At 43.7% G+C, this 18,416-nt stretch overlaps 1 protein-coding gene across 1 annotated transcript in view; it reads left to right on the top strand.

The window, feature by feature from the left end:
* CD40 (CD40 molecule) overlaps positions 1-3,138 on the top strand; it is a 137,542-nt gene extending 134,404 nt beyond the window's left edge. The window contains exon 10 of the mRNA XM_040330183.1: positions 2,012-3,138. Coding sequence (XP_040186117.1) covers positions 2,012-2,164 — 153 coding nt within the window. The 3' untranslated portion in view covers positions 2,165-3,138. The remainder of the gene's footprint in view (positions 1-2,011) is intronic.
* The last annotated feature ends 15,278 nt before the right edge of the window (positions 3,139-18,416 follow it).

Raw genomic sequence — 18,416 nt, 5'->3', positions numbered from 1 at the left:
CTACGGCGTGGGCGGAAGCTGATCGGCGCGATCGAATGTGCCACAGGGCGGGTTTAAAGCCTGCAAATTAAGCACCTTGTCTGCAATCTCGTGATTGCATAGACGTGGTGATTCCCACAGTGCACTGCGACCGGCGCCCGGCAACAGAGAACTTAATGAGCTTTTTTAAAAAAAAAAACATTTCTTAAAGGGACAATTATTTTTCTATTTTTTTTTTGTGACTGCCTGGGAGGGGGGGGGGCAGCACCCATGCGCCCCCTATGGACGGGCCGCCACTGCCCTAGGATGCCCCAGTACTGCAATCTGACCCAAGTTGGGGTACCAATCTCTAGGGTAGGAACCAAGCACACAGGCTCCTGTCATGATCACTTACTGCCCCTGTTCCTCATTCCAGCACCTGGGTATTGGCTGTTGCCTTTCCCCTGTCTGTGTTAACCTGCAAGCTGATTGATCTGATCAGTCATCTGATATAAGCAAACGGAACACTCTATGCTTTGCTTGTGATAGAGACAGACTTACCTGCATTGTTCTCGATCAAGCCTCCCGTTAGTCTGCCTTGCTTGCTGTTGGATCCCCTGTGTATGACCCGGATTTGATTCTGGACTATCCCCTGAACTCAGCCTGCCTTTTATTATTATTATTATTATTATTATTATTATTATTATACAGGATTTATATAGCGCCAACAGTTTGCGCAGCGCTTTACATCAGGGAAGACAGTACAGTCATAATACAATTCAATACAGGAGGGATCAGAGGGCCCTGCTCGTTAGAGCTTACAATCTTTTACCTGTTTGCTTTGCTCAGTTCGTAAATCCTCGTAAAAAAAAAAACTGCAAGACAAAGGCAAAATGAGCTAGTATGCATGTTTTACTTACCTCAGATCGAAGCCCCCGCAGTGGTCCACGTTTTCCCCACTGGCCACCGACATGTTGTCCAAGAGTTACTTACGGGTATCACCAGCTCCAGCACTAGGATTGGCCGGAGCAGGAATGACGTCACGGGAGCCGCCTGCAAGGGCACGCAGACTGAAGCAACAGCACATAGGTGCCATTGCTTCAGTTTGCCCCAGTGCGCATGTGCCGATGACATCGGCACATGCAGGGGACAGGGGATATCTCCTTAACCGTGCAGGTTTAGGAGATATCCTGGTTAGCTACAGGTAAGCCTTATTATAGGCTTACCTGTAGCATAATGTTGTAAAAAAAGTGTTTACAACCACTTTAAGGGAAAGGGACTGCTATAGGTGAAGCACACAGTAGCTAGCTATAGTATCTGACCACTTGCGTTGTGGTAGACGTGACATTCGTGACAGCTTCTTTGTAACTGGGGACCTGTGCCAAGTCCCCTCAGGCTCCCGACTGGCTAGTTGCTATAATACATATAGGCTAGTACTGCAGTCATTTGATATGACAGCCCACACTATACAATGAAACAATAATAGGCACCTGCCAACAAGCTTAGGGCATAACCTAAGGTGACCAGATATTTAAAATGAAATCCGGGGACATATTTTTTCTTTACTAGTAATGGCGGCAATCAGCGACTCTGCCCGTCGGGAGCGGAGGAAGATCACTCCGCCAGGGAAGGCAAGGAGATCGGCAGGTGGCTGGCCATGATTTGAGCCAAGGCAGAAGAACATGCGAGAGGAGCTGAATGGGCATGCACCCAAAACTGAAGAAATATTCCCTCCGTTACCGACCGGCACATAATCATCATAAGGGGCAAAGATAATGGCAAAATACAACCCCCCTATGCTAGTAGGCACGGCGGAGCGGGGGTGTGTAATTCAATTTTTTTTTATTTTAATTCTGCACTGACTGTCTTTGAAATTGCCCCTACCCCCTATTAAATCCAATCTGGGGACAAAACCAGGGACAGACTTGTTCCGGGGACAGTGTCCTCAATCAGGGGACTGTCCCCTGAAACTGGGGATGTCTGGTCACCCTAGCATAACCATCATGTGTGATAGAAGATTGTCATTGTTTGTATTTTATTTTTGTTATAACAGGAGCCACCCGAGAAGGGCAATGAGGTTCTACTGAATATGCCGGAGCCCAACCTTCCTGTAGAAGACGTGGATGATCAGGATATCACTATGCAAGGACTGCCTGTGGCTCAGGAGCAGGGGAAAGACTATCGCATGTCACAGGAGGAAAAATGATGGTATATGGTGCTCAAGCAGAACTTATTTAAATGGATGCCTATATTTTTAACACCATTACAGGCGTCACTCATAAGACTGGAGCCAAATCGAGAAGTAATGTAAATAGATTGTTATAGTAATGTAAAAATATTGTTGGCTTCAGGTCACCATGAGATTTGTCTGCATGTGAGAGACCAGCAAATCAGGGCAAAATAAAACATTTCTGTGTGTAAATACTGAACTGCTCATAAGGTATCTATACACATGAAGGACAAGACAGTGTTTTCTACGTAGGGCTTTGGATTTCTCACTTATCAGGTTGTATGCATATCTACTGCATAGAACATCATGTCTATTTAATATCCAGGTAGACATATAGCAGCCTTTGGAGTTATCTATGTCCCGCAACCAAGCCATGTCTTTGCTAGGATGTAACTGATAGGGAAGCCTCCTACCTACAGCAAAGGGTGAGGTCTAGGGTTGCAAGCATTAAATGTTATTGCGTGACAGGCCAGGTAAGACTGCCTGCTCATCTTGAAACTTTTGAGGTATGCAAGCTTTTCTAAAAGGTTAAGTCCACCTTTTACAAAATAACAATACATTTGCAGAAAAAAAATTGCAATTATTATTTTATTTTTTTTTGCAAATGAACCTGCACAGCATTGCAACTGCAAACAGTGGACTGAGGACGCAATGTCAGGCCCTTGTAGACTCTACTAAAAGCTGTGTCTGTACTAAGTTATGGACTTTCAGTTAGATAGCTAGAGAAAGTGTCAATGGACTTTGAGTGCGATGATCATTACACTTCCATTGAAATTACATCTGTCCGCCAACGAGATTGTGATGTCACCGCCAGGTCTCTTCACCTCATCCAATCAGAGAGCACTTTGCATTCATGAAGAAAATGGCAAAGCTAGCAACTAGGGTTGTCCCGATACCGATACCAGTATCAGTATCGGGACCGATACCGAGTATTTGCGGGAGTACTTGTACTCCCGCAAATACCCCCGATGCCTAAATAGAATACTTGCCCCCCCCCTGCTGCCGCCGTCGTATATCGCAAAGCCGCCGCCGCGTTAATCACCGTGCGGGGAACATTAGAGTCAGCTTTCGTTTGAATAGCTGTTTTCCCCGCCGCGCATAGACACTCCCCCTTGCTCGGGATTGGACGGATCTGTCCAATCGCGAGCAAGGGGGAGTGTCTCTATACACAGCGCGGCAGGGAAAACAGCTTATTCAAACGAAAGCTGACTGTAATGTTCCCCACGCGGTGATTAACGCGGCGGCGGCATCATTTAGGTACGGGGGACATGGCTGCATGTGGGGGGACATGGCTGGATATGTGGGGGACATGGCTGCAATATGTTTGGGGACATGGCTGCGTATATGGGGGACATGGCTGCGTATATGGGGGACATGGCTGCAATATGTTTGGGGACATGGCTGCAATATGTTTGGGGACATGGCTGCAATATGTTTGGGGACATAGCTGCAATATGTTTGGAGACATGGCTGCAATATGTTTGGGGACATGGCTGCAATATGTTTGGGGACATGACTGCAATATGTTTGGGGACATGGCTGCATATGTGGGGGACATGGCTGCATATATGGGGGACATGGCTGCAATATGTTTGGGGACATGGCTGCAATATGTTTGGGGACATGGCTGCAATATGTTTGGGGACATGGCTGCAATATGTTTGGGGACATGGCTGGATATGGTTGGGGACATGGCTGGATATGGTTGGGGACATGGCTGCATATGTGGGGGACATGGCTGCATAAGTGGGGGGACATGGCTGCATTTGGGGACACATTTTAAAAAAAGTATCGGTATTCGGTATCGGCGAGTACATAAAAAAAAGTATCGGGACAACCCTACTAGCAACCCCCTGTGTTCACTAAGCTGCAGAGCAACCACTTGGCACAGGACGTGGAAGCTATCAGTGATCGCTGTAGTAACAGTGCCTACTACAGTGATGTCCACCGGATATCAGCCATATATGACACATGCATACTTCCATTGGTTGACACTGGACCAATGTAACTGTCCATAAATACACAAACATAAACTTCAGGTTTAAAGCAGGTGTATTGAATTAAAATTAAAAGTGTGGTCAGTAAACTTTTTTCCAGCTGAAGCCAAATCTCATATTTGTGCAATGATTCAGTATATACTGTATGTAGTTATTGTACATCTATCAAAAAATAGACCCTGTTCACTGTCCCCCCTTACATCAGGTGTTCCCATTACAGTACCCTTTTACACCAGGTGTCCCTATTACAGTTTTGTCTTTTATTTGGGGTGCCCCCTTACATTAGGTGTCCCCATCACAATGTCCCATACTTTTTAGTGCCAGGCGACAGCCAGAAGGCCGAGGAGGCTGCACGTTAAGGTGGGGGAAGTTCCACTACCTTCCTCATGTTATGTATATCATGCATATGATATCATTGGTTGTTACAATGCCAGCCATCCTATCAACCAATGACTGCAGAGGAGGGGGAACCTGCGGTCAGGGTTGGCTTGCAGTCCAGATAGGACTGTCACTCAGTTTGGGTCTGCACTGTGGTCCGCCATTTAGTGATAGGTGTATCTACGGTCAAAGGCCTAGATTCACGTACGGCCGATCTACGTTGCGCGGGCGTAGAATACCGTATTTACGCTACGCCGCCGCAACTTAGAGAGGCAAGTGCTGTATTCACAAAGCACTTGCCTCCTAAGTTACGACGGCGTAGCGTAAATGGGCCGGCGTAAGCGTGCGTAATTCAAAGTAGGCTGTAGGGGGCGTGTTGTATTTAAATGAGGCTTGACCCCATGTAGATGCATGGCCGAACGAATGGTGCATGCGCACGCATGCTCAGTATCACATCGTATTTACGCCCAAAGATACGTCGGCTCAATGCCTGTGACGTGAACGTAATTTACGCACAGCCCTATTCGCGTACGACTTACGCAAACGGCGTAAAAAGATACGCTTGTTCCGACGTCCATACTTTGCATGGGATGCGCCACCTAGAGACCAGCTTTATCTTTACGCCGGCGTATCTCTAACGTAAACGGCATAACTAATTGCGACGGGCGCACGTACGTTCATGAATCGGCGTATCTAGTCATTTGCATATTCTACGACGAACTCAACGGAAGCGCCACCTAGCGGCCAGGGTAAATATGCACCCTAAGATATGACGGCGTAGGAGACTTACGCCGCTCGTATCTTAGCCTAATTTAAGCATATCTGGTTTCCAGAAGACGCTTTAATTAAATTACGACGGCGTATCTACTGATACGCCGACGTAAGTCTCTGAGAATCTGGCCCAAAATGTTAAATATATTTCCACGTAATATTTAAATTATGTCTAGCCTACAACTATTAATCTGATTGACCTTAAAATGTGAAAACTTTACTTTTTGAAAAATTCCACACATTTACTTCCTTGAATTTGGTGATTTGTATTCACTATGCCATGTAAATAAAGCACTTTTGTGTCACAGAGCCTGTCTTCTGAACTACAGAGGATAGTTTCATGAGGCACAGTCGGTACAGGAAAAACACCAGATCACATCTGCTTGCAGATAGCAAGGTACCATGGGATATGTAGTCTTTAGAAATGGAAAGTAAACAGCAGAGGAGAAGCTGCAAAGCATGCTGGGAACCCAGGAAGTTGTAGAAAGATGTACAGTAGATAGGCAGAACTCACAACATTAAGGAGAATTTCATATAAGCTTATATCGGATTGTCAAAAATAACTGATTGTATTTTATTGTTATTACAATCCTGATGTTATGAAATAAAAATGTATGCTGTTACAATAGATAACCTTTAAATCATCATCATTCATTGTAGTATCCTTTTAAAATTGTGTTTGAGTATAAATAACTAATATCAGTGTTTTGGGTAATTTATGCAATTCATTAAGAAATGTAAAAAATAAATGTGTGTACTTTACCATAACGAGTTAAGTGATATTTTTATTGGTTAATTAAAGCGGACCTTTCAGTAACCTTTACAAGTCTGCATGAGTAAATTCCTGACATATCACAATATACAGCTGTGCAGATAATGAGGCCTGAGGAAACCAGAACTGAACAAGAAACACAGGACAGCATTATTGCTCTGAAATTTGCAAGCCCAGGCAGAGACATTTTAAAAATACTTTTTTTCTCTGACCACAGGACACAATTAAAATGGTTCTAAGGCCTTGATATTTTTAATGGAATGCATTCCCTGGTAAAAAAAAAAACACCCCACTATTTCCCTTCCCCTTCTCTAAACATATACAGTAGGTGATGCCAATATTGTGTCAATCTTGTCGATGTAAACGGCGAGATTGACACTCGTGAGCCCCGTCGCAGGAGCCAGCGCTGAGCTCCATCGCTCCTCCTGCTCGCCACCCCCAATGGATTCCTATGGATGCGCTGCATCTAGTGGGGGTGGCAAGCACGAGAAGCACACCTCCGCATCGCCAGTTTCCAGCGCAATCCCTTCGCCCTGAAAGCACAAAATCGGAGATATAGGTACTGTACCTGAGCCCAGGGTTTTTTTTTCTCAAACAATAGGTGCTGGAACTTAACCGCTACCCCACAAAACCCCTCCCCTACACACACCCTCCAAATAACATCAAATAGTGGGTGTGGTCAGTAAATTTCACAGTATAAGGGTCTTAAAGGGGCATTAAATACCGGATTGCATTACATACAGAGTGCAGAGCTGTCACTTGTAAACACAGGAAGCAGACTTTTGTGTTTACAAGTGATTGTGGTGAGAAGGCCCCAAAGGGTCTGAGCCAGAGGTAATGGAACAGAGTTCCACCAAAGTTCCCTTTGAAAAAAAGCCCTGCCTGAGCCTGTCAGTAATTCAGTGCTGTGCCCGGCTGCAGTTTTCTCTCCCCTCTCTTCCTCTTCTCACAGGGACGCAGCCAGCAGAAGTAGTCATTGGCTTCTGCTGCTGTCAGTCAAATCCTGTGATCAGAGAGAGGGAGCGGGGCCATGCCACACTGTGTGCGTCTATAGACGCACGCAGAGAGGCTCGGGATCAAGCCTGCAGGTGTGCCACAACAGGAAGAGGCTTTATATGATGGCATACCGAGAAGAGGAGGAACAAGGGATGCTAACGTGAGACACCAGAAGAGGAATATCAAGGCTGCTTTGGAAAACCATTGCACAGAGCAGGTAAGTAAACCATATTTATTATTTTAGGGAAAATAAAAATTGAGCATTTACAATCACTTAACCTACATACTTTTAAGCAGAGACCTTCCCTTAAGCTTCACAATACTTTTGGCTATTAAGACTTTTAACTGCAATGTAAACAGTTATTATCAGCACCTAGGCATAACATTGCAACCCAGAAATTTGTAATGGCATATTGTAAAATGAATATAATAACAGCTTTCTAGCTTATATCGTCTTTGACACGATCCAGGCGCAAGAAATTAAATCCATTAGCAGAGACTATATGACACAAACTAGTCTAGCCTGCAGTTAAAGCCGAGCTCTACCCAAAAACTGTTTGCTTCCTCCCTGTTTTTGACAGGTACTCGTCCCCACTTCCAGGAGACCCTGCCGTGGCGAGGTCGCCTGGAAGTTCAGCCCCCCTCCTCCTTCCCCCCACCGCCGGGCCATTCACAGTAGGGAACCAGCTTTCACGGCCAGTTTCCCTTAGAAGGAATTGCGGCAACAGCACCTAAGAGCCGTCGGCTGGGCTGCTGACATTGTGGGATCCCTGGACAGGTAAGTGTCCTAATATTAAAAGTCAGCAGCTACAGTATTTGTAGCTGCTGACTTTTAATTCCTTGGTGTGGGGGGGGGCTGGAGCTCCTCTTTAAAGTGCAGGTTCACCTTTACAGAAAAATCTGTATAGTGAACTTACACAGGACCCCCTCCTCGCCCACCCGGTCCCACTGACCAGGACCGTGGCAATCTCCTGTTTTGATCCCCGGTATATCAGTGTCAGGAGTCCAGGGCTTAGATATCCCCTCAGCTGAATGTTCAAAATGTACCTCATCAGGAGGGACGTTTCGGAGCATTCTAATTGGTCAGCACTGTCACATGGGCAGCGCCGTCCAATCAGCAGCCGCATAGCCGTCCTGTCAGCTGATAAGAAGACACGTGGATGCCGAGAGGATTTCTAGGCCCCGGACTCCTGGCACGTACAGTACAGACCAAAAGTTTGGACACACCTTCTCATTCAAAGAGTTTTCTTTATTTTCATGACTATGAAAATTGTAGATTCACACTGAAGGCATCAAAACTATGAATGAACACATGTGGAATTATACATAACAAAAAAGTGTGAAATAACTGAAAATATATTTCATATTCTAGGTTCTTCAAAGTAGCCACCTTTTGCTTTGATTACTGCTTGGCACACTCTTGGCATTCTCTTGATGAGCTTCAAGAGGTAGTCACCTGGCGCAGCACCCCATCACTCTCCTTCTTGGTCAAATAGCCCTTACACAGCCTGGAGGTGTGTTTGGGGTCATTGTCCTGTTGAAAAATAAATGATGGTCCAACTAAATGCAAACCGGATGGAATAGCATGCCGCTGCAAGATGCTGTGGTAGCCATGCTGGTTCAGTATGCCTTCAATTTTGATTAAATCCCCAACAGTGTCACCAGCAAAGCACCCCCACACCATCACACCTCCTCCTCCATCCTTTACGGTGGGAACCAGGCATGTAGAGTCCATCCATTCACCTTTTCTGCGTCGCACAAAGACACGGGGGTTGGAACCAAAGATCTCAAGTTTGGACTCATCAGACCAAAGCACAGATTTCCACTGGTCTAATGTCCATTCCTTGTGTTCTTTAGCCCAAACAAGTCTCTTCTGCTTGTTGCTTTTCTTTAGCAGTGGTTTCCTAGCAGATATTCTACCATGAAGGCCTGATTCACACAGTCTCCTCTTACCAGTTCTAGAGATGTGTCTGCTGCAAAAGGTGGAAGAACCTAGAATATGAAATATATTTTCAGTTGTTTCACACTTTTTTGTTATGTATAATTCCACATGTGTTATTTCATAGTTTTGATGCCTTCAGTGTGAATCTACAATTTTCATAGTCATGAAAATAAAGAAAACTCTTTGAATGAGAAGGTGTGTCCAAACTTTTGGTCTGTACTGTATATACCTTTAAGTGATAAACATTTTGAGTACCTTAACCCCAAAATGCTCTATCCTAAACTACCATAACCAAAATCTAAACATAATTCACAAATACTGATATGATAAAGCTTTGGTAAAACCAAACACCTACATTACTATCAAGCAAATTCCAAACACCCCTATATTACAAAGTGCCGGAATGGGACACCTTACTTCCTTTGGGGAATTCACACGTACGAGATTCCTCATGATTGGTGTCTCGTGACTTAAAGCGACACTAAGCTCTGGCAAAAAAAATTTAAAGTATAAAAAAGTATAATTAAACATTTTAGAACTCCTAATTCCCCCAATTGGGTCGGCAATGCCTTCTAGAAGTTCAAATTAAAAACTGGTGCAACTGCAGCTCTGGAAATGGTGCACATATACCAAGAATAATTCTGAGGGCCAGTGACTCTGATAATCCAGTTCAGACTTATGCTACATTGAATTAGACCTAAAGACCAGGAAAACCTAAGTAAATTCCATTTGTATTCCCATTTATTTTACTGTTAAAATATCTTTTCTGTAAAGTCTTTGGGGCAGATCCACGTCGGGTCACAACGTATTAACATAAAACACGCCCCCATTACATCCATTTGAATTCCGCGCCCTTACACCGCCAGAGATACACTACGCCGCTGCAACTTACGGCGCAAATACTTTGTGGATTCGAAAAAAAAAAAAAGTTGCGGCGGCGTAGTGTATCTTAGATACGCTGCGCCCAGCGTATTAATGCGCCCAGGTACGTGGATCTACCCCTTTGTCTGTAAATATTTTGTTAGTACCAATTTTCTTATCTTTTCATTAATTTACATCTAAAATGAACTAAAACTTAAAGAATCCTTGTCTCTTTGAGGAATGCTACTACGGTATATTTTAACCTCTGTTATATCCCTGTCCAGCTTGACAGCGTGTATTACAGATGTTTCTTTAAATTCCGAATTGCACCGACAGAAGTGCGTATTTCCGTGAAAACACATGGTGGCAGCTGTTGTGTGTGTGTGTGTAAAGGGCTAACTGCAGAGTCATCTGACCCCGGTGTCGATCGCTCTCAGTCTGCTGGTACTTAGATTGTTAGCAAGCAAGGTTGAGGCGAAGAGTGCCATTGTTATATACTGGAGATAGCAGCAGGTTAATTACCCGGCAATCGTCGCAAATCCGTGGCAGCGTCTGCAATTTGACAACACCATTGTTACAACAGTGACAGTATAATTTTTTTAAAAGCTGCACATTTTATTATTCATCTGTTATTCATCAGTTCCCCATTTTTGGCTAGAAAAGTATTTAAAAAAAAGGTTTTATATATTTTTTGATAAGAGAGACCCTTTAGAATAAAAAGACGATAGAAACAATTCTTTATGCTGCACAACATTTAATGAAATGTATAATCCCAAATTTTTTGTACAAAATAAAAAATTGGATTGTGTTGAGTAAATAGATACCAAATGTATCAGGCACACTTAGGCTACCCAAAATAATCAATGTGCCTTTACAGCTCATCAGTTTACTGTCCTTCAGACTTCAGACGGGCCATTGGAAGTAGAAAAGGTCCGTTGACAGTGGGAAAAAAACAATGCCCCATTGTTAGTGTCAGTGGGAGTAATTTTGTCCCATCATTGGTGTCATTGGGAGGAATTGTGTCATCATTGCAGTCATTGGACCCCATTGTTAGTGTCATTGGGAGAAATTGTGCCCCATCATAGGTGTCATTGGGAGGAATTGTGTCCTATCATTGGTGCCATTGGGAGAAATTGTGACCCGTCATTGGTGTCATTGGGAGAATTTGTGCCCCATCATTGGTGTCATTGGGAGGAATTGTGCCCCTTCATTGATTTCAGTGATCGTGGGTCATGACCCTCGAGATCAGCAGAATATCAGTGTAACTGAGGAGGATATTCATGGTGCAGTCAGTGCCCAAAGCCAGCAGAGGGAGTAGGAGAGTTTAGAGGTGGGCGGGGAGTCTGTTGACATCACAACTCTGCCCACTGAGCTCCGGGAAAGAGACCCACCCACTGATTACAGAGTTATGCAGGGCTCCTACTGCTGAAGGGGGTGACATATGCAAGACATATGCACGAGGCTTGCATGTATATACTGTATACATTAATACTGTGCCATTAGTTTATACTGGGTGAGTGGTGAGTTTACATCCACTTTAATATCTCTCCTGCCCTTTGGAACGCCATTAAATACTCCGCCCGCTTGATACCTCCCCATTTTCCTCTTTTACCCCCACTTAACTGTACTCTGTTCCCACCTGGGATAGAGAATCCTCTAAGTTTTCAATGGTGGAGACAACAGTGCCTCACCACGGTTCATTCTCTACTCATGGCCAGAGGAGTCTGTTCATTCCAATACTTACAGGACTCGCAAGATCCCTGAATCGGATTGTTTTCGCTATATACAAATCCGCCACTTTGTGAAGTTTCTTACGAGGCATCGCAAACCCCAATTATTATCTACTGTTTTTGAGACCAGATGTAGAACCAACCCAAACACTCAGGGCCTGATCTCTTTTTTATATTCCTCTATATTGAACAATATTGGATCACAAAACAAATGGGACAAATGCATAAAAGACATTGGTTCTGATCCACAGTTAGGTGACTGGGGTAAAATGTGTGAGGTCCTGTTCAAATCCTCTGACAATGTCCTTGCTCTTAAAAAATGATTTCAAAGTTATGTCTCGTTGGTACGCTACCCCAGCTAGGATCGCAAAATGTCTACCATCGTACCTGCCCAATTGCTTCCGAGTTTGCCCAGATTTGGGCGATTTGAAACATATATGGTGGACCTAAAGTCCGGAGGTTATGGATCAGGGTGTACACAATGGTCGATATGGTCCTTCATGTGAATTTGCAGAGAGAACCATGAGAGGCACTTTACACATTAACCTATCACAGACGCTACCCTTCGGGAACTGACTCTAATCACTCATATTTTTATGGAGACAAAGCAAACTAAAGTGCGGTCTTGGAAGACGCGCTCCTTAGCTTTAAAGTGGTTAAGAACTGGGTTCACGGTATGTTCAGCTTAAGAATCCCTTGTGGTACCCTTCTCCGTTTTTACTCCCCCTCCTACTCTTTTTCTTTCTCTGTATTCTCTGTAGCTTGCCCTTAGGTTGTTCTCTCTTCCACTGCTGATATAGGGCCCAGATGTATGGGGTAGGTCACGGCTGCCTAAATTATTATTTTTTTTTCCCTCGGGCCAGGCCCTCCACCCATATCTTTAATTTGTGCTATAGGATTGTGAAGACATTTGTGGTTTCGACTGCACAATATTGCCACCATATTCTGGATGCCGTTTCTTCTCTGGTATCTTTTTGTACACATATGACCCTTAAAGCGGAGGTTCTGCCGATTTTTTTTTTTTTTTAACAGCCAGCAGCTACAAATACTGCAGCTGCTGACTTTTAAAAAATGCATACTTACCTGTCCAGCGCGCCCGCGATGTCAGCAGACGAGGCTGAGCAATCACTCGGTCCTCGGTTGCTTCCGCCGTCATCCTGGGTAAGGGAATCAGGAAGTGAAGCCTTGCAGCTTCACTGCCGGTTCCCTACTGCGCATGCGCGAGTATCGCGACGCTCTCTGCTGGGAACAATGTTTCCCAGAAGACAGCGCGGGGGGGGGTGACGTAGGGGGGCCGGACTCCTGCGGGAGTCAGAACCATGAAGTGGTGCAAATACCTGGTTCATCCAGGTATCTGCACCCCCCTACCCCCTGAAAGGTGCCAAATGTGACACCGGAGGGGGGGAGGGTTCCAAAAAGCGGAAGTTCACTTTTTGTGTGAACCTCCGCTTTAAGTCTTAGATATTCATCCCATTTTTACAAATTGATGCTCTGCAAGTTTTGTATTACCCATTTTCTATTACAGTATTAGACTGTTGTCACTCTCATTTTGCATTCGAGGAGCAATGTTTGTACAATGTGTACTGCCATTTTAAGTGCACACTTAGGCCCGGATTCACGTACAGCGGCGCATGCGCCTTCCATGGACATATCCCAGTGTGCATTGCTCCAAAGTACGCCGCAAGAATGTATTGGTTTCGACGTGAACGTAAATTACATCCAGCCCCATTCACGGACGACTTATGCAAACAACGTAAAATATTCAAAATTCGACGCGGGAACGTCTATACTTAACATTGGTACGCCGCATGTACGCCACCATATAGCAGGGGTAACTTTACGCTGGGAAAAGCCTAACGTAAACGGCGTATCTGTACTGCGTCGTTTGTGAATTTGCGTATCTAGCTGATTTACATATTTCTAGGCATAAATCAGCGTACACGCCCCTAGCGGCCAGCGTAAATATGCAGTTAAGAACCGACAGGGTAAGAGACTTAAGCCGATCGGATCTAATACAAATCTATGCGTAACTGATTCTAAGAATCAGGCGCATAGATACGACGGCGTATCTAGAGATACGACGGCGTATCTCCTTTGAGAATCTGGGCCTTAGTTTTTGTAATGCTTTATTTCTCTTTTTATATTGGAAACATTTAATAAAATCTCAGTAAAATAAAATAATCTGCTGTTCCACATCAGCAAAACTAAAGAGTTGATAGTTGATCTTAGAGGAGCGATATTAAGGTCCATACATATGTGTGTTTATAGATGATGCAGAAGTTAAGCTAGTGAATAATTTTGGGGTTTTCAGAACAGGTATTGCATAAGATCATTCATAAGATCATTCATAAGATCATTCATTCATGAACACATATATCCACTCTGGTGGGAAAGGAACAACAATATCTGCACTTTCTGAGGACACATAAGGGGGCCAAACCTTTAAGTACTCAGCTTTAAGTTATAATGGTGCAGTAGAGGGGATTGTGATGGTGTCATGATGTGGCAAGGTATATGTGCATGGTTCAGGAAAGTGAAGTCCTGTACTGGGTTCCAAAAACTGCACAGGACATTATAGAAATCAAGATGCTCAGTATCAAAGATATTGAAGAGAGTAAGTGTCTTGGCAGAGCTCATGGCAGTTTTGATGGATAATATTCATTCCAATTATAGCTTATTTAATTTGTTGCCTTCAGGCAGCTATTATAGAAGTATTAGTTGCCATACCACCAGATTGTAAAGTAGTTTTTTCCCTAGGGCTATGAGACTTTTAAACCAAGTTTAAATATCATAATTGCTTATAGTAGTGCATGGAAGGAAGCTGTGTGTTATATTTGTTTTTTTTTAGGTTATTGAACTGTATGTTGGTATTTGAACAGAATAGGTAATTAGCCAAATGATCAAAGTAACTAAAACTTGCAGTTTACAAAACAGGTTGTATAAAGACAAGGGGCAGATCCACAGAGCGAGTACGCTGGCGTATCTACTGATACACCGGCGTACTTTCAAATTACCCGCGTCGTATCTTTGGTTTGAATCCTCAAACCAAGATACGACGGCATCTGGGTTAGGTCCGACAGGCGTATGGCTTCGTACGCCTTCGGATCTTAGATGCAATACTTCGGCGTCCGCTGGGTGGAGTTCTCATCGTTTTCCGCGTCGAGTATGCAAATTAGCTATTTCCGACGATCCATGAACGTACGCGTGGCCGTCGCATTCTCTTACGTCGTCTCTAGTCGGCTTTTTCCGGCGTATAGTTAAAGCTGCTGTTTTGCTGCGTATAGTTAGACTTGCCATGTTAAGTATGGCCGTTGTTCCCGCGTTTATTTTGAATTTTTTTTTTTTTTTGCGTAAGTCGTCCGTGAATCGGGATGGACGTAATTCACGTCTATGATTAAAAAATATGACGTCCTCGCGACGTCATTTAGCGCAATGCACGGCGGGAAATTTAGGGACGGCGCATGCGCTGTTCATTCGGCGCAGGGACGCGCTTCATTTAAATGAAACACGCCCCCTAATCGCCGATTTGAATTCCGCGCCTTTAGGCGCTTGAGATACACTACACCGCCGTAACTTACGGCGCAAATTCTTTATGGATTCGATTTAAAGCCAGGTAAGGTACGGCGGCGTAGCGTATCTCGGATACGATGCGCTGGGGCAGATCTTTGTGGATCTGCCCAAAAGGCGGAAAGAATGGGATTTTTAGGTGCACAAATGCAATATATCAAATAGATTATATTAAAATATTTTTATTTTGAACAAGGCTGCTGAGCACCTGGGACAACATATGCTGTTACAATCTTCAAGTTCTGTGGACTTACCATCCTCTGTTTGAAGTTAGTGACCAGCATAGTCCCAGGATTTAGCCTATACATTGTCATATAGTCGGTCACCTTGTTCCCCCTGTGATCATTTGGTGCAACTTGATGGTCTGGGCCTGAGACCGCCATCTTGGGGTGTGGCCGCTTGGATTGTCTATAATGGGGAGAGAAGGCTTGTACCTCATATTTGGACAGTTTTCCTTTGAAGAAGCCTGAATCAAGGGTGAAACATGTCGGGAACACATTCCATCTGACTGTCCTATTAATTAATATTTTTTGTACTACCACTCTCCATTTATCCACTTTATCCCTCCCAGATTTGTTTGAGAAGCTTAGTGAACAGACAGCATCACGAAGGCCAAGGAACACACCAGACAGGTCAGGGATAAAGTCCCAAGCTTAGAACATCTCACAGAGCACTGTTAAATCCATTATCTGAAACTGGAAAGAGCATGGCACAACTGCAAACCTACTAATTCATGACCGTCAACCTAAACTGACAGGCAAGGAGAGCATTAATGAGAGAAGCAGCCAAGAGGCCCATGGTAACTCTGGAGGAGCTGCAGAGATCCACAGCTCAGGTGGGAGAATCTGTCCACAGGACAACCATTGGTCGTCCACTCCACAAATCTGAAATTTTTCGAAGTGTGGCGAGAAGAAAGCAATTATTGAAAGAAATCTATAATATGTTCCATTTGCAGTTTGCAAGAAGCCATGTTGGGGACACAGCAAACACGTGGAAGAAGGTGCTCTGGTCAGATGAGACCAAAATTTTACTTTTTGGTCTAAAAGTAAAAATGCTATGCGTGGTGGAAAACTAACACTGCACATCACTGTGAACATACCATCCTCACCGTGAAACATGGAAGTGGCAGCATGTTGTGGGGATGCTTTTCTTCAGCAGGGACAGGGAATCTGGTCAAAGTTGATGGGAAGATAGATGGAGCCAAATACAGGGCAATCTTAGAAGAAAACCTTTTAGAGTCTGCAAAAGACTTAAGACTGGGGCGGGGGGTTCACCTTCCAGCAGGACAACGACTCTAAACATACAGCCAGATCTACAATGGAATGGTTTAGATCAAAGCATTATCATGTGTTTGAGTGCACCAGTCAATGTCCAGACCTAAATCCAATTGAAAATCTGTGGCAAGACTTGAAAATTGCTGTTCACAGACGCTTTCCATCCTATCTGACAGAGCTTGAGCTATTTTGTAAAGAAGAATGAACAAAAATGTCACTCTCTAGATGTGCGAAGCTGGTAGAGACATCCCCAAAAAGACTTGCAGCTGTAATTGCAGCGAAAGAGGGTTCTACAAAGTATTGACTCAGAGGGGCTGAATACAAATGCACGCCACACTTTTCACATATTTATTTATAAAAATAATTGAAAACCATTAATCATTTTTCTTTCACTTCACAATTATGTGCCACTTTGTGTTGGTCTATCACATAAAATTCCAATAAAATACGTTTACGTTTTTGGTTGTAACATGACAACATGTGGAAAATTTCAAACAGTATGAATACTTTTTCAACGCACTGTAGATCTTTAATTATCACTAGAAGGATCACCAGTAGGAGGAAGAAGGTCTTGATTGCCTACATACCGTAGATCTTTAGTTATCACAAGAAGGATCACCAGCAGGAAGAAGAAGGTGCTGGTTGATCTATATAGATCTTTAGTTATCACAAGAAGGATCACCAGTAGGAGGAAGAAGGTGCTGGTTGATCTATATAGATCTTTAGTTATCACAAGAAGGATCACCAGTAGGAGGAAGAAGGTGCTGGTTGATCTATATAGATCTTTAGTTATCACAAGAAGGATCACCAGTAGGAGGAAGAAGGTGCTGGTTGATCTATATAGATCTTTAGTTATCACTAGAAGGATCACCAGTAGGAGGAAGGAGGTCCTGATTTCCTATATAGATCTTTAGTTCGCACAAGAAGGATCACCAGTAGGAGGAAGAAGGTGCTGGTTCATCTTTATACTGTAGATCTTTAGTTATCACTAGAAGGATCACCGGTAGGGGGAAGAAAGTCCTGATTCTCATATATAGATTTTTAGTTAGAACATATTTAGAATATTGTGTCCAGTTTTGGAGACCTCATTTGATAAGCTATTGATAAGATAGAATGAGTCCAGAGACAGGCATCAAAAATGGTGAAAAGTCAGGTGAATAAAACAAATTAGGAGAGACTTCATGAACTTAATATGTACAGTCTTGTATATATATATATACACATATATATATATACTAGGGCTGTTACTGATCAAACATTTTCTGTTCGATTAATCGGTTTTTTTTAAATCGATTAATCGACTAATTTCGATTAATTATAACGCACATACAGATCCAACTACTTTTAGCTGATCTCTCTGCAGGCTGATTCCCAGTGCAGCCACCAACCACTGAAAAAATGGATAGCAGGATAAAAAAACACACAAAGGCAGCGCTCGATGGGAATAGCATTAAAACTTTTATAGTCTTCAAGTAGGTACCAAATAAATATTGCACTGGAGATAAAATCGATGTAGCTACATAAACTGTAAAAATAGTGCGAGTAATACCAAACGGGTACCAAAAGCAGTCATAAAAACATGTAGCTAAGTATGATACTGGTATAAAAATGTGTACAACGATACCACTGCTGAATCCAGATGAGGAGAGGTTAACATCAGTCTGTCGGCATGTAGATGTCCCATGAAGGGAACTATCACACCTCCCAGTGGATGGTTGTAGAATCCAAGGTTGATAGAGGGAAGTGCAACAGCCCTTGCGTGTGGCAGATAGTAAGGTCCCGCCGGCATGCAGATATAAAGGCAAAGCAATGGAGCCCTTCAGATGGACACAGCAAGCCCCCCCTGGTGTCCGTACAGTTACAGGATCTCCGACGGACCTCCCTGAAGGCCCAGAAGCCGGCGGAGAGGTGAGTACCAATCAAAAGAATTTTAAATCGAT

Source organism: Rana temporaria, chromosome 12, assembly GCF_905171775.1.
Source record: "Rana temporaria chromosome 12, aRanTem1.1, whole genome shotgun sequence".
In the NCBI taxonomy this organism is placed as follows: Eukaryota; Metazoa; Chordata; class Amphibia; order Anura; family Ranidae; genus Rana; species Rana temporaria.
This window is presented reverse-complemented; position numbering and strand designations above follow the sequence as displayed.